Here is a 14,811-nt window from a genome sequence, read left to right on the forward strand (position 1 = left end):
ATGGGGGGAAAAAAAGATCCTATTCTCTCTTCCCATGCAGAGATCGTGACATCACACCGGGACGGTAACTGCCCCTGCTGGTTACTAGGAAGCCCCCTGATTTCCTCCCCCCCCCCCCGTGGAGATGGAGCCCCAGGGGCTGCCCAGAGCAGAGGGGGATTATGAAATGTTGGGTCTGCTGGTGCCCAGTCCCCAGAGTGAGGCGGTCACCCATGAGCTGGAGGAGCTGACCCTACAGCCCAGCAACAACCTGCCTCCCCTCAACGAACGCAAGAACGGTGAGTGGGGAGGAGAAACAAGCACACACTATGGTGATCGTCAAATTGATTGTCCTTTTCTCATACATAATGATCATTTGTTTTGCTCCACTGTGATAGATGTGGTTGATTGGTTCCTCACTTGAGCAGTGAGATGCTTGAAAATACCTTCTAACTCAAAGCCTGGAAGATGGAACTCCAGTGAACCTGCCATAATCATGTTTATAGTGTCTTTACAACTGTGATTGGTTTTTTACCCCTTAACACTTGTATATGGGTTAAAAATAGCAGATGTAGGTACTGATAAGTGTATAAATTGGAACCCTCCAGCTCAGTAACATGCTATATATTACGTCATAGCTCAGGCTCTGCACTTCACAGCGTTTTATGGGTTTTGACTGCCAGCCGTCCTGAACTTGAGCACTGCATGCGACAAGAGGTTGACCCCCTCACTCCCCCAATTGGGTAACTTTGCTATTTTTTGGGTAGTCGGAGTGAGGTAAATGGAGGACTTTATGTATTTTAAAAGATGAGACGGTGAGGATTAGAATATTTACCAAAGAATGGAGTTTCGCTGAGCAACTATCATCTTTACTGCCCTTGAGACCGGTATGTACTTCCAAAAAATGTCTAAATAAGTTGCATGCAACTGAAAGAGAGAGAAATGCCTTTGCTGGAAAAAATCAGGTGTTATTTGAGATGCAGAAGAGGTGGATTTGGCTCATGTGAATTTAGTCTAAGTAATGACTATAGTTGCTCAGCAAAACCCCATTCCTTGGTAAGTACCAAATGTATTTTGACATTAAGCTTGAAATGCTGGTGAATGGTACATTTAATGGCTGCTTCCTAGGCTTAAAGGAGAATCTCCATATTCAACGTTTCATGTAAACCCAGATTCTGATTCATCAATAACACATCCCATGCACTTCAGACGTTGTACTGTTGGATGTTGAATCACGGGGGAGTGGTGAAAGTGTCAAGCATGTCAGACTCCTTGGAATCCTAGTCTGAATCTCTCACCCTCTGAGCTGACCGGGACTGTGGTCACTGAGCCGACCCACAGCTGAGGAAACACTGCTTAGTGTGTGTGTGTGTGTGTCTCTCTCTCTAACTCTCTCTCTTTCTGTGTGTGTGTTAGGGCTGGGAATTGCCAGGAACTGCAGGAATACGATATTATCACGATAGTTAGACTACTGTTCAAAAGTTTGGGGTCACTTAGAGATTTCCTTGTTTTGAAAGAAGCAAAAAAAATGTTTGTCCATTTTTTTTAAATAACAATAAAATTGATCAGAAATAGTGTTGACATTGTTAATGTTGTAAATGACTTGTAGCTGTAAACTGCTGATTTTAAAAATATATTTTTTAAATGGAATATCTACAGAGGCCCATTATCAGCAACCATCACTCCTGTGTTCCAATGGCACGTTGTGTTAGCTAATCTAAGTTTATCATTTTAAAAGGCTAATTGAGCATTAGAAAACCCTTTTGCAATTGTTAGCACAGCTGAAAACCTGCTGTTCTGATTTAAAGAAGCAATTAAACTGGCCTTTAGACTAGTTGAGTATCTGGAGCATCAGCATTTGTGGGTTTGATTACAGGCTCAACATGGCGAGAAACAAAGAGCTTTCTACTGAAACTTGTCAGTCTATTCTTGTTCTGAGAAATTAAGGCTATTGAAGATCTGGCACAACGACTACTCCCTTCACAGAACAGCGCAAACTGGCCCTAACCAGAATAGAAAGAGGAGTGGGAGGCCCCGGTGCACAACTGAGCAAGAGGACAAGTACAATAGTGTCTAGTTTGAGAAACAGACTCCTCACAAGTCCTCAACTGGCAGCTTCATTAAATAGTACCCGCAAAACACCAGTCTCAACGTCAACAGTGAAAAGTCACGTTTAGTGTGTGTATTTACATCGAATGTGTCGTCAAATTGAATGAGACGGAATTCACGACAAGCGGTTCACAAAATGTTTCTTCTTAGGCTACAAAAATTGATTTTATCGAACAAAAGACCTTTCATTGTGTAACAATGAGCATTGGGATTGCAAACAGAGGAAGATTGTCAAAGGTAAACAATTTATTTTATTGCAATTTGTGATTTTGTTACGCCTGTGCTGGTTGAAATAGTTGTTTTTATGGGGCTCTATCCTCAGATAATCGCATCGTATTCTTTCGCAGTAAATCCTTTTAAAAATCTGACAACGCAGTTGGATTAGCAAGATTCTAGGCTTTCGAAACATGAGACACTTGTGTTTTCATGAATGTTTAATATGACTATGTAGCGATCACCGTATTGTCGAATTTAATCCCGCTAACGGGTTCGGTGCGCAGAGGTTAAATCACCAGTTTGGCGAAGAAGGCTATGATTCAATGATAAATTAAACAGGCACCGCATCGATTATATGCAACGCAGGACAAGCTAGATGATTGACACACATGGTTGACAATATTACTAGTTTAACTAGTGATTGTTAAATGTGATTTGTTTTTTTATAAGATATGTTTAATGCTAGCTAGCACCTTACCTTGGCTCCTTGCTGCACTCGCATAACAGGTAGTCAGCCTTCCACGCAGTCTCCTCGTGGAGTGCAATGTAATCGGCCATAATCGTGTACAAAAATGCTGATTACCGATTTGTATATGAACTTGAAATCGGCCCTAAATAATTGGTCGACCTTTAGTCCAATCTATTGAATTTACCACAGGTGGACTCCAATTTTGTATTTTAACTAGGCAAGTCAGTTAAGAACAAATTCTTATTTTCAATGACGGCCAATGTTCAGGGCAGAACGACAGATTTGTACCTTGTCATCTCGGGGATTTGAACTTGCAACCTTCCGGTTACTAGTCCAATGCTCTAACCACTAGGCTACCCTGCCGCCCCAATGAAGTTGTAGAAACATCTCAAGCATGATCAATGGAAACAGGATGCACCTGATCTCAATGTGGAGTCATAGCAAAGGGTCTGAGTACATGTAAAATAGTCAATTCTGTTTTTCATTATGGGGTTTTGCGTGTAGGTTGAGTTTTTATTTATTTTTTTTAATATGAATGAATAAGGCTGTAACAAAATGTGAAAGTTAAGGGGTCTGAATACTTTCTGAATGCACTGTATATATTTTCTGTATTTTTATATTGTATTCTAGAGGGCACATTTAGAAAAGAGAGACCTAGGTATCTTTGTCTATCCTGTCAAAATATTAAAATACTGTCAATGATTTCTTTGAAGTTTTTCAATAAATATTCATATTTGTAGCTACTTTTTAAGTTAATACCTGCAATCAACTTGTGCATATGTTAGGAGATTGAGCAGACTGTATTCTTCATTCCACCTGTCACATTACTTTACAGTAAGAAGCTTATCTCAGATGAGCCAGTCACATGTTTTTTGTAAATAGCACAACGGGAGAAAGCGTTCGTAGCGTTCTAGTGTCTATCGGCGAATCTCTGTTGTGCGGTGCACATGAGGTGATGTTACACTTGTATGCAATTCACTACTAAATGTTTGCCATCAGATAGCCTATAATGTCTATAAAGCTCTGGATTAGTTATTTCTTCCCTGTGCTTCCTACTAGTGTTTTTCTCCCATGCTTTTCTGAAGAGCAGCGCAGCACATAACTTTGTTCATTTGCACAATTTCTCTCATTCACTTTCGCATGTAAATGTTCACACTCACCGAAAATGACATTTGGTAGCTATTGGCTATGCTTGTATAACTTTTGATCTGTATTTTGCTGTGTTTGCAATTTAGTTTATGTTCATTTTCACTCATTAGCATTTAGCTGACAGCGTCTGTGCTCTCGCTATTAGTATGCTAATTTTGTTAGCTTTCTGGTACTAGAGGCCCAATGGGCTTTTCTTGTGTGCTATGCCGGTAATACCATAAATCCTGGGATGAGAGAAGGACGGTATGAAAATCTAGATACCGCCCAAACCTAGTAATCAAGTACATTTAGGCTAGCTGATTTAGCTGTTTGAAATCATGTTTTGCCTGTTTTAGCTATTTGAGATAAATCACAATTCCCCCTGATATTTGTTCCTGTGCAATTTTCAAATGCTTTTGATTATTGAAATTAGTTTGCCGGATTTGATTAGCCTTGGCTGCAGCCAAAAAGAACAAAGAATGCAACGGTATTAAGTAATTAAATTATTGTTCAGAAAAGGGATTCAAGTGAAACCAACCAGGCTTGTTAACCACTGCTGGTGGTAAAGGAAGTGAGTTGTGGTGGCCGTGGGAGTCCAAACTCTGCTGGTCTGTGTGTCTAGCCTTCTAACAGAACCACATCCTCTTGTGAAAGCCTCAGTTACTCATGATGACTTCAGACCCGCAGATGCAGGCAATTTCTGGTTGTGTTTACTGAAGTGTCTACATTTCTCTCTCGCCCCCCTCCCCCAACAGTCCTTCAGCTGAGGCTACAGCAGAGACGCACCCGTGAGCAGCTGGTAGACCAGGGCATCATGCCTCGTGAGTATGGGCACTGCCACTTTATGTAGTCATAATTGAGTTATGTGTTCGCGTTAGAGGTGTCTGTTGAGAAGCTGACAATGTGTTTCTCCCCATGCAGCTCTAAAGAGCCCAGCGGCATTTCATGAGCAGATACGCAGCCTGGAGAGAGCCAGGGTAAGAGCTCAGCCTTGCAAATACATTCCCCAATATATTCCATGTTCTTGTATGGACATTTCTTGAAAATGCCCTGTCCCCGTTTTCCCTTTCCCAGACTGAAAACTTCCTGAAACACAAGATCCGCAGCCGACCAGAGAGATCTGAACTGGTCAGAATGCACATCCTTAAGGAGACTGGGGCAGAGCCCTCCCTGCAGGCCACCCAGATGAAGCTGAAAAGGGCCAGGCTGGCTGACGACCTGAATGAGAAGCTGGCCCAGCGCCCCGGCCCCATGGAACTGGTAGAAAAGAACATTCTGCCTGTAGAACCCAGCGTCAAGGAGGCCATCATTGGTAAGGCCTGGTAGAGAGAGAAAGTGATATGGAGCCGTATCAGGAGTCTGAGTGTAGGAGTGCTGAATTAGGATCAGGTTTGTTTTTTAGATCATAATAAATACGATTAGATGGGCAGCCTGAACCTGCCTAAATCACAGAATTCTGAGGCCTGTTCACCTTTACCCCTTTCTAAACTTGATGTGGACCTTTTGGTTAATGTGCTGTGTTAATGTTGAATGTGTTGGTCCCTCAGTAAACTACCCCAAAGCGCTGGACACGTACGGGTTTGATGAGGACAGCGGGGACGCCCTGTCTCCAGAGCAGCCAGCCAGCCATGAGTCCAAGGTCTCCACACCCTCCCCTGGGGAACCTCGGGCCCTAGAGGCCCCCTGCCCACCACCGCTGCCCACAATCACCAACAACCACACAATCCTACAGGTAGGACATGGGAGGTTCTTTATCCACTTGAATTTCCTTTTGAAGGACAATACATATGCTTCATTATACCTAGAGTTGCAAAGAGAAGGTATATTACTTGAAACTTTCAGAGTTTGCCAGTAAAATACTTGAATTTTGGTAGCTTTCAAGTTTTGGGGGGGAATTTTATAAGATTAATACCATTGGTGTTTTAATATGAGGGGTTCAGCATGAAATATATTGTATATTTCTTTACAGTTATTTATTTTACAATGTCAATATGTCTTTTATCAATGTTTTGCCACCAAACTGGTGGCAGTTGTGAAAAAAGTTAATAGTTGAAAGACATTCAGTTAATTGAAAATGATGTTGATTTTAGATGATTTTTTTCATTACTTAGGCTATTTTGTCTTGAACAATATGGTCTATCCACTAGAGCAGTGTTTCCCAGCTCCAGTCCTCGGCTACCCTCCAAAAGTACACATTTGTTGTAGCCGTGGACAAGCACACCTGATTCAACTTGTCAATGAATCATCAAGCTCACAATGAGTTGAATCAGGTGAGTTTCTCGGGCTACAACAAAAATGTGTGCTGATGGGGGTACTTGAGGACTGGAGTAGGGAAACCTGGACTAGAAACTCATGGACAATATGGACACAAATGTATAAAAAAATGAGTGTTTATATGAATACATTTATTTTTTAAAGTTATCTAAGTATAAATGACCAAAGTAACTTTGGTAAATTACCAGTAGCTTTGCAACCCTAATCATACCTCACATTCTTTATCTACCCCTGAATGATTGTAAAAATGTAAGTAAATGTTCAGAGAAATGCAAATTATTAACAAGAAACTTAGTTATGTAAGTTATATGCTTAGAGTTATGACTGAAATCTGTTCTTCTGTCCCAGCCCTTTCCTGTTGTCACCCAGGCAACGGCAGACTTCCTCAAAGCTCTCTCCACCCAAGAGCTGCCAGTCAGTCGCCCAGCACCCGCGTCTCAGCCTATCATCACTGTCGTTCCTTCAAAGCCAGGGCCCACCCTAGTGAAAGTAAGCAGACACATTGTTCGGTCTACTGTTTGGGAAAGTATACTTTCTAAACATTAAACTTCACATTGAAACAAAAGCTCAGTCTTTGAACTAGCATTGAATCCAAATCACTGAATAAATAAATGTCAATATATCTTTCTGTGCTAAAATCTGGATTGTCATCTTTCAGTCATAGAAAAAAAAACAGTACTTGAGTCACTTCTAAACACTGTTCATTAAAACAAGTCTGTAAGGCAGACTGACTAGTTTTCAATCATGTGCAACTTCTTTATCTTGATGTTTCTCTTCTCTCATCCCACAGCAGAGCCAGCCCAAACAGCCGGGAGAGAGGAATCGCAGTAAGAAGGGCAAGGACCCAAAGCCCCGGGTCAAGAAGTTAAAGTACCACCAGTATGTCCCCCCAGACCAGAAACAGGAGGCCAGCGATGCCCCCATGGACTCATCCTACGCCAAGATCCTCCACCAGCAGCAACTCTTCCTCCAGCTGCAGATCCTCAACCAACAGCAGCAGCAGCACTACAACTACCACACCATCCTCCCAGCACCCTTAAAGTAGGATATTACTGTCATATCAGGGCAAAAGAAGTAACACTCCTGGGGTCAAATCGAAACTTCCACTTAAGTCCGATCTCCACTTTGTCAGTGGGAGACTAAGTGAAAATGTGATTTAATTTAGCATTTGCCCCAGAGGCTCAACAGACCTGAAATTCCGAGATCCGACCCGAGCGGGTCCGGCCTCGCTGGTGTGCGTGCTATGACACTGCTTGTAACTTAAAGGAAAATTCCACCTAAACTATATTTTGATATTTTTCTTTAGTCCATTGTTGACATAGTCAATGTTTTGTTTGTCAGCAATCAAGATACTGTATGTAACTTTCAAAATACAGAAATCATCCCTGTATGAGGCATTTAGCATCATGTGATGCTGTGTTTTACATCATATGGTGGTGATTTCTGTATTTTGAAAGTTACATACAATATCTTAAACTTGATTGCTGACCAGCAAAACATTTTGTGTATGTCTACAATGGACTAATGAAACAAATACTAAAATAGTTTTTGGGTGGAATTCTCCTTTAAGTGAAGTATAACTATACGAAATCTGTGTCAAATTATATCCAGCTCAGGGCTCCAGCTATGTATTTGGTTTTCTAAATTGCTAGGAAAGTTTTCTAGATTTCAAGATGAACCTTGGTTACAGCAGAGACATTCATTCAACTCTTGGATCAAGATCCTGGTTGCCTAAATTGTTTTGGGCATAATTATTTTTGAAATAGCGCCGCTTGTGTGTATATTCGGTAATACCTTATACCCCAGTAGGGTACAAAAACGGTATGACAGTATGAAAATCTGGATGCTGCCCAACACTAGGTCCGGGTCCTAAATTCAGACTTTTGTCTCGTGTCGGGTCGGGTCTGGTCTGATATAATTGTGTGTGAAGTGATTAGAACTGTGCAAGCTTGTTATTTGTGTCAGCCAATTGCAACTCAATAAAATGTATAGATCATGTCCATTTGAAACTGGTTCTGGCTGCTCACCTCACATGCCCCTGCTGCTGAGGGGAGAGAGAGAATGCGAGTGGTATAGGCCAGTGGTTCCCTTCCTTTTTCACTTACTGTACCACCAACTGTATTTTGCTCTGCCCGGAGTACCCCTAAAGTAACCCCCTCGTGCATTTTACCAGTAAGCCTATGGTCTCATGAGTCCTGGTTGGGAACCACTGGTCTAGGCTACTGTTGATTGCGAAGATGGAGGCCTTTTTCTTTTGAAGTAAAACTAAAGTTAGGAGAAGGAGTACGGTGAAAAGAGGCCAAGGGGGAATGTCCTCAGTGACAAGTTCTAATATTATAGTGGACAAAGATGAGAAGAACGTTGGCACGGCCAGGTGGACTGTGTGCAACTCGCTATTCAGGTTTCATGTCATTTTCTAACTTTTATTTTCTGTATTTTTCATTTGTTTGATCATCATTATTGTTGTTTATTATTGTCGGCCTATTTAAGAATCTAAACCAGCTGTTTTAAAAATAATTTACACCAGTTCACTTAAAATAATGGAGACATAAAATACCTGATTGACTTCTTATCCCTTGCACAAATAGCTTACAGCTGTGTCCGTTGATACAATGTTTCAAGTTCATTGCAGACAGGCCACGCGTAGCCAATGTGAGGTGGACATTTATGGCTATAAAGTTTTGAATATGCTACACATAAAAATGCAACGAATAGTTAAAAAAATGTTATAGGCAGTTAAGGACACTTAACTGTGCATTATTTGCCCAATATCACTTGTTTATTGATTGCGCTGGCAGCACCCAGTCGGAGGTTTCTTCCTCCCTCTCTTTCTACTCTTGGATCTGAACGGATCTCTCGGATCCAACCCAGCACGGGTCTGTTTTTCCACGGGCCTTTTCGTAACGCTTCAGGCTGTACTTCGTTATTTAAAAAAAAAATATTTAAGCATATCGGGTCGGGTGGGAAAGTCATGGATCCATTTCAGAACGAGTCCAACTATTTGGACCTGTGAAGACCTCTAATTTCCCCTTACTAGGTTAATAACCTCTGTCATTACGTCAATCTGTCTACCTGTTGTTCAAACAAAGGTTTACACGAGAATATTATGTTAGCTGGAAAGCACCTAAAAAGCAAACCAACTGTTGTTTCCAATGGCCTGAATGACAAACTGACAATTAGCTAGTTTCCAATAACAAATCCGCTATAATGATATTAATAACCTGCAGGATGTTGTTTTGGCCTTTTCTATAATTTCCCTGTTAGTCGGAGTTGATCCAAGGTCAGTTATTGTTGGAACTCTGCATTGTTCTATTGATTGATTGTGTACTAAGATGCAGGGCAGAGGAGGCTCCTAATATATATTGCTAACACATTTCCCTTCTCCCTCTCTCTCCACCCCTCTTTCCCCCACATTTCCCCTCTCCCTCCTTCGCCATATCTCACTCCACCCTCTTTACACTCTGTTTTCCTCTTGTTTCTCTCTCCATTCACTTCCCTCTCCTCCTCCAGACCTGTAGCTGAGGGTCAGAACAGCGGTGTGAGCGGCCTGCCAACCTCTATAGTGCTGTCCCTGCCTCCTGCCCCCCATGTCACTGTCCCTCTTCCCACCCCTGTCCGTCCCAACAACAGCCTATCCAACCGCAAGCCTGGCCAACTGCCTCCTAACCTGGAGGACATGAAGGTGGCCGAGTTGAAACTGGAGCTGAAATTGCGAAGCCTCCCTGTCTCAGGGACCAAGACTGATCTCATCGAGAGGCTGAAGCCCTACCAGGAGAGTCCAAGCACCCCGGCCCCTACCACAGTCCCAAACCCCGGCCCTAAAACCCTCCCCTCAGTTCCCATAGAGGTTGGCTCATCCCCTGCACTTCTACCTGCCCACCAGGTGGCACCAGAGAGCATGAGCGCCACAGCCCCAGTGTCCCCAATCCCCACAGACCTCGCCACCTTCAGAGACGACGGAGGGATGCCCAGGGTATCCAAACTCCTTTGCGACCCCCAGAGGGTGAGCCTCTGTCGGACAGGCGCGGGGATGTCCCACCTTGGCCTGGGTGTTGTCCCGGAGGAGAAGGACCGGCGGCTCCATGAGAAGGAACGTCAGATTGAGGAGCTGATGAGGAAGCTGGAGCAGGAGCAGATGCTGGTGGAGGAGCTCAAGATGCAGCTGGGGGTGGAGAAGAAGACCCAGCCCCTCCAGGGACCCTCAGACCCCGTCCCCATGATCCAGACCTTCAACGCAGTCAAAATGGAAGGCAGGGTCCTTCCTAACTGCTCAGCCATGATTAACTCAACCCTGGCCCCCCAGACTCTCCCCACTGTGGTGAAGGTAGAGGATGTCATTTGTAACTCCAGACCCCATTCCCAGCCCAATCCGGCCCCCAGTCTGCCCCAGTTTTTCATCAGCCACCAGGGGAGAGTGTCCCAGGTTCTAGGCCAGCCTGTTTCCCAGACCCTACTCACGGCCCAGGATGGCTCTACTCAGATCCTCCTTCCTGTCCTCCAGGCTACGTTGTCAAATCAGGCCTCAGGTCTGATGCAAGCCTCCATCTCCCAGCTGCATACCACCAAGATGGAGACAGCCTCCACTCAGCAGATAACTAATCACAACCACATTTTGCAGGTGATTTCAAGTTACATAGATGCACATCTTAAATCAGGTTACAGACCAGTTAACTAGGCGTAAGACCCCTAGACTTAGCGAGTGCAGTGATATTAGCAGGCTAGTTAATTGGTTTCTTAACACTACGATCCTGTATTTTTACCCCCTTCTGTGTCTTTTCTACAGACTGTTACAGTTTGTAACGGCTCTGGGATGGTGGAGAACCAGACTATGCCCGACATGCCTCCCCAGTGTTTCCTGAGCAGCTCCCCAGATAACAGGCTCTCTCCCCGTGGGGCTTCACCCAGCCACAACCTTTCCAATGGGCCTGTTAACAAGGTACGCTTTCTCTATTTATTATTTGGAAAACATCATACTCTATCCTAAATGTGATGCAAAATACATATTGCAAACCTGCCTTTCTCTCTCAAATCCTTTCAAATCTTACATTCGGTATATGAGTTCTTATTACAGACCAGGTAGGTTGTGTTAAATGTTTTCCTCTTCTCTCAATTCCTCCAGTCCCCCTCTCCATCCCAGCCCACCTTCATCCTCCACCCCTCCTCCCTCGTTACCCAGCCCCCCAAGACCAGGGAGCCCCCTCGCTACGAGGATGCAGTTAAACAGACCCGCAACCTGCAGCAGGCCAACAACCTCACACAGGTGAACACTAGGGTTGATTGGCATTTACCAAGATTTACTGCCAAAACCACTCCCTTTTCCCGGCATAAATAACTGCGAGAAACCGGTAAATTAGAATCAAATTTGTATGAACAGCATGACGTTTAATTATATGCAATGTCTACATCTGAGTTCTCTATGGCCTTCTCTCTGGTCAATGCATGATGAATCATCAATGCTTAGGTTGGGGACAGACAGCCCATCTAAGTATAGTCCTATCATCTCATCGTGGTAACATTCTATTGTGACAGGTAGACCTACATTTGCTGGAGCATAGCCTGTGCTACAGTAATATAAAGACCGAATGAGCATCTAATTTACACATCGCCATCTGTCTTTCGGGGGTCAACTTATTATTTTATTTGTATATAAGATTATTATTTTTTATTTTATTGCAGCTGCAGACTTTTAAAACAGGTCTAAGGCACTGCATTTCAGTGCAAAAGGTGTCAGTACAGACCCTGGTTTGATTCATGCCAGCAGCATACCACCCTGCATTCTACTGCTGGCTTGCTTCTGAAGCTAAGCAGGGTTGGTCCTGGTCGGTCCCTAGATGGGAGACCAGATGCTGCTGGAAGTGGTGTTGGAGGGCCAGTAGGAGGCACCCTTTCCTCTGGTCTAAAAATATATATGATTGGGGACATTGCCCTGTGTAGGGTGCCGTCTTTCGGATGGGATGTTAAACGGGTGTCCTGACTCTCTGTGGTCACTAAAGATCCCATGGCACTTATCATAAGAGTAGGGGTGTTAACCCCGGTGTCCTGGCATACCATCATGGTCACTTAATCATCCCCAGTTTACAATTGGCTCATTCATCTCCCCTGTAACTATTCCCCAGGTTGTTGCTGTAAATGAGAATGTCTTCTCAGTCAACTTACCTGGTAAAATAGGGGTAAAATAAAAAAGGGGTTATGGTTTGGACAGGGTAGGCCGTCATTGTAAATAAGAATTTGTTCTTAACTGACTTGCCTAGTTCAATAAAGGTTAAATTAAAAAATGTAATAGAAATATTAATTCCTTAAAACCTGTTATGGCTGCTGTCCCTGTACAGGGACCAACATCAGGGGAAATTTCAGAGTGACAACTAAAAATACAATTTCGTAACATTAAACATTATTGAAAATGCAAGTGTCTTACACCCTTCAAAAGATTAGAATCTTGGTAATCAAACTATGTTTTCCAATTTAAAATAGCTATTACAGAGAACAAATCCCATGCTTTTGTTTGAGAAGAGCAATCAACAACAAACATTTTCTGCCATGACAGTTTACACATTTACATCTGAAGGTAAAATTATGAGTTACATTCTGATATCTTGCTCTTATTTCTCTTCCTGAGTATCCCATTGATCAAATGAAGTGCCGTTTTTCTTTGATAAAATCCATTTTTATAGCCTAAATCTAAACATTTTGTAAACTATTTGTGCAGTGAATTCCATCTCTATCATTTTTTTACGGAGCATTCAGCGTGATTCGCCCCTGTAAACAATAGTTTACATAGTCATGGTGGGTGTCAGTGCATTCCTCTGGATGTTTGCAACGCAGTCAAACAACGTTGTTTTTTTTTTGCGGGGAGAATTGACCGAATTGACCGAAGTGAGCTGATTTGAAGACAACGATAAATGACTACCTGACGCACCAATAATTTTAGCGAAGCTTCATTGATTGACTATATTTCTGCCCAATGACCACTGATCTTCTTGAAATCTAGCTGGGTAGATAGCCAATGAGCTGAGGTAAACGCCAGTATGTAATGGTTTGGGGTTGGACCACAATTCCTTGGCTGTAATCGCACGCGCAGGGAACTCCATTTTCGCCTTGACGATCAGAGGGGTTGCTGTAAGGCTTTTTACGCGCAGCTGTATTTCGGAAAGTTGTTTCAACGATTTCATTGAAGATATCCTGGCGAATACTTCATGTAAAGCGAAGTCAAACTCTAAAGTAAAAGTGAGACAGATTTTTTGTTTGAGGAATCTTGGTGTTATCATTCAAACGAACTGAGGAGCTGTTTCTGCAAGGACAGGACGTACTTCTGGACGGGTAAGTGCTAATGCCGTTTTATGAAATATAAAATATATATATATATAATATATATATATTTTTGCAATGAAATGTGTAGTTTGTTTTTGTGTGTGTGTGTATATACAGTGCCTTGCGAAAGTATTCGGCCCCCTTGAACTTTGCGACCTTTTGCCACATTTCAGGCTTCAAACATTAAAGATATACAACTGTATTTTTTTGTGAAGAATCAACAACAAGTGGGACACAATCATGAAGTGGAACGACATTTATTGGATATTTCGAACTTTTTTAACAAATCAAAAACGGACAAAGTTTGAAATATCCAATAAATGTCGTTCCACTTCATGATTGTGTCCCACTTGTTGTTGATTCTTCACAAAAAAATACCGTTTTATATCTTTATGTTTGAAGCCTGAAATGTGGCAAAAGGTCGCAAAGTTCAAGGGGGCCGAATACTTTCGCAAGGCACTGTATATATATATACACACACACAACAATGGCCGTAGTTGAATGGAACACCTTAGTGACTGTTCCCTCTGCTCTATACAATCAATACATATCTGTTTATTTTATGTGATGATAAAAGGCTCAGACAATACAAATATTTTTTTAATGTTTTCTTTCACAGTGATAGCGACTCCGACTGGGAGGCCCCGGTGCCAAGCTGCCCGCTCTACCTGTGCCCCCAGTGGTGTTCATATGCCACAGTTCATTACTGCAGGCATGACTGTGCCTCAGGGCCAAAAGGGCACAGCATGGAGGCGTTGTTGTGTTCCGTGTCGCATGAAATGCACCACTTGTTCAGTTTGCCTCTGCTTTACATCAGAAAGAGACTGCTATGGGACAGGGCACAGGCAGCAAAATACTGTGACGAGGACTTCTAAGGGGTGTACTGTTTTTTAAATATTTTTTTCTATTTATTTTCTAATATTTTTTTTTAAACATTTTTTGTGTGTGTGTGTTAGAATTGCTTTTTGATATGTTGTATATAGTTATTTGCACTGCTGTATATAGTTATAGGTCATTTCACCAATTCGGCCACTTGGGTACATTTGGGCAACTTGTGTGGGACACCTGGGTGACTTCATGCTAAATGTCAAGTAGCTCACCCATTCCAGAAGTTATCTGTCTCAAACTTTGCACACCTACAGTTGCCCTCTTGTGTTATCCATCAAAATTATCTCCAGCATCCTATCTGACTGTGTGGCTATTCTAGTACATGTGAAAGATGGTACTACAACAATAAAAAACAGAAAACATATATATATTTTTCTCTTTTCTTCCACCAGATCTACTGTGTTATATTCTCCTACATTTCATTAACATTTCCACAAACT

General features: G+C 42.6%; 1 protein-coding gene across 1 annotated transcript in view; it reads left to right on the forward strand.

The window, feature by feature from the left end:
• Positions 1-14,811, forward strand: part of LOC149974502 (myocardin-related transcription factor B-like) — a 25,601-nt gene continuing 10,790 nt past the window's right edge. Inside the window, exons 1-10 of the mRNA XM_090212734.1 lie at positions 1-278; positions 4,657-4,722; positions 4,823-4,878; positions 4,976-5,213; positions 5,449-5,633; positions 6,524-6,664; positions 6,966-7,216; positions 9,686-10,793; positions 10,959-11,111; positions 11,295-11,435. Coding sequence (XP_090068860.1) covers positions 125-278; positions 4,657-4,722; positions 4,823-4,878; positions 4,976-5,213; positions 5,449-5,633; positions 6,524-6,664; positions 6,966-7,216; positions 9,686-10,793; positions 10,959-11,111; positions 11,295-11,435 — 2,493 coding nt within the window. The 5' untranslated portion in view covers positions 1-124. The remainder of the gene's footprint in view (positions 279-4,656; positions 4,723-4,822; positions 4,879-4,975; positions 5,214-5,448; positions 5,634-6,523; positions 6,665-6,965; positions 7,217-9,685; positions 10,794-10,958; positions 11,112-11,294; positions 11,436-14,811) is intronic.

Source organism: Oncorhynchus mykiss, chromosome 20 (assembly GCF_057628025.1).
Source record: "Oncorhynchus mykiss isolate SJ-2025 chromosome 20, ASM5762802v1, whole genome shotgun sequence".
Taxonomy (NCBI): Eukaryota; Metazoa; Chordata; class Actinopteri; order Salmoniformes; family Salmonidae; genus Oncorhynchus; species Oncorhynchus mykiss.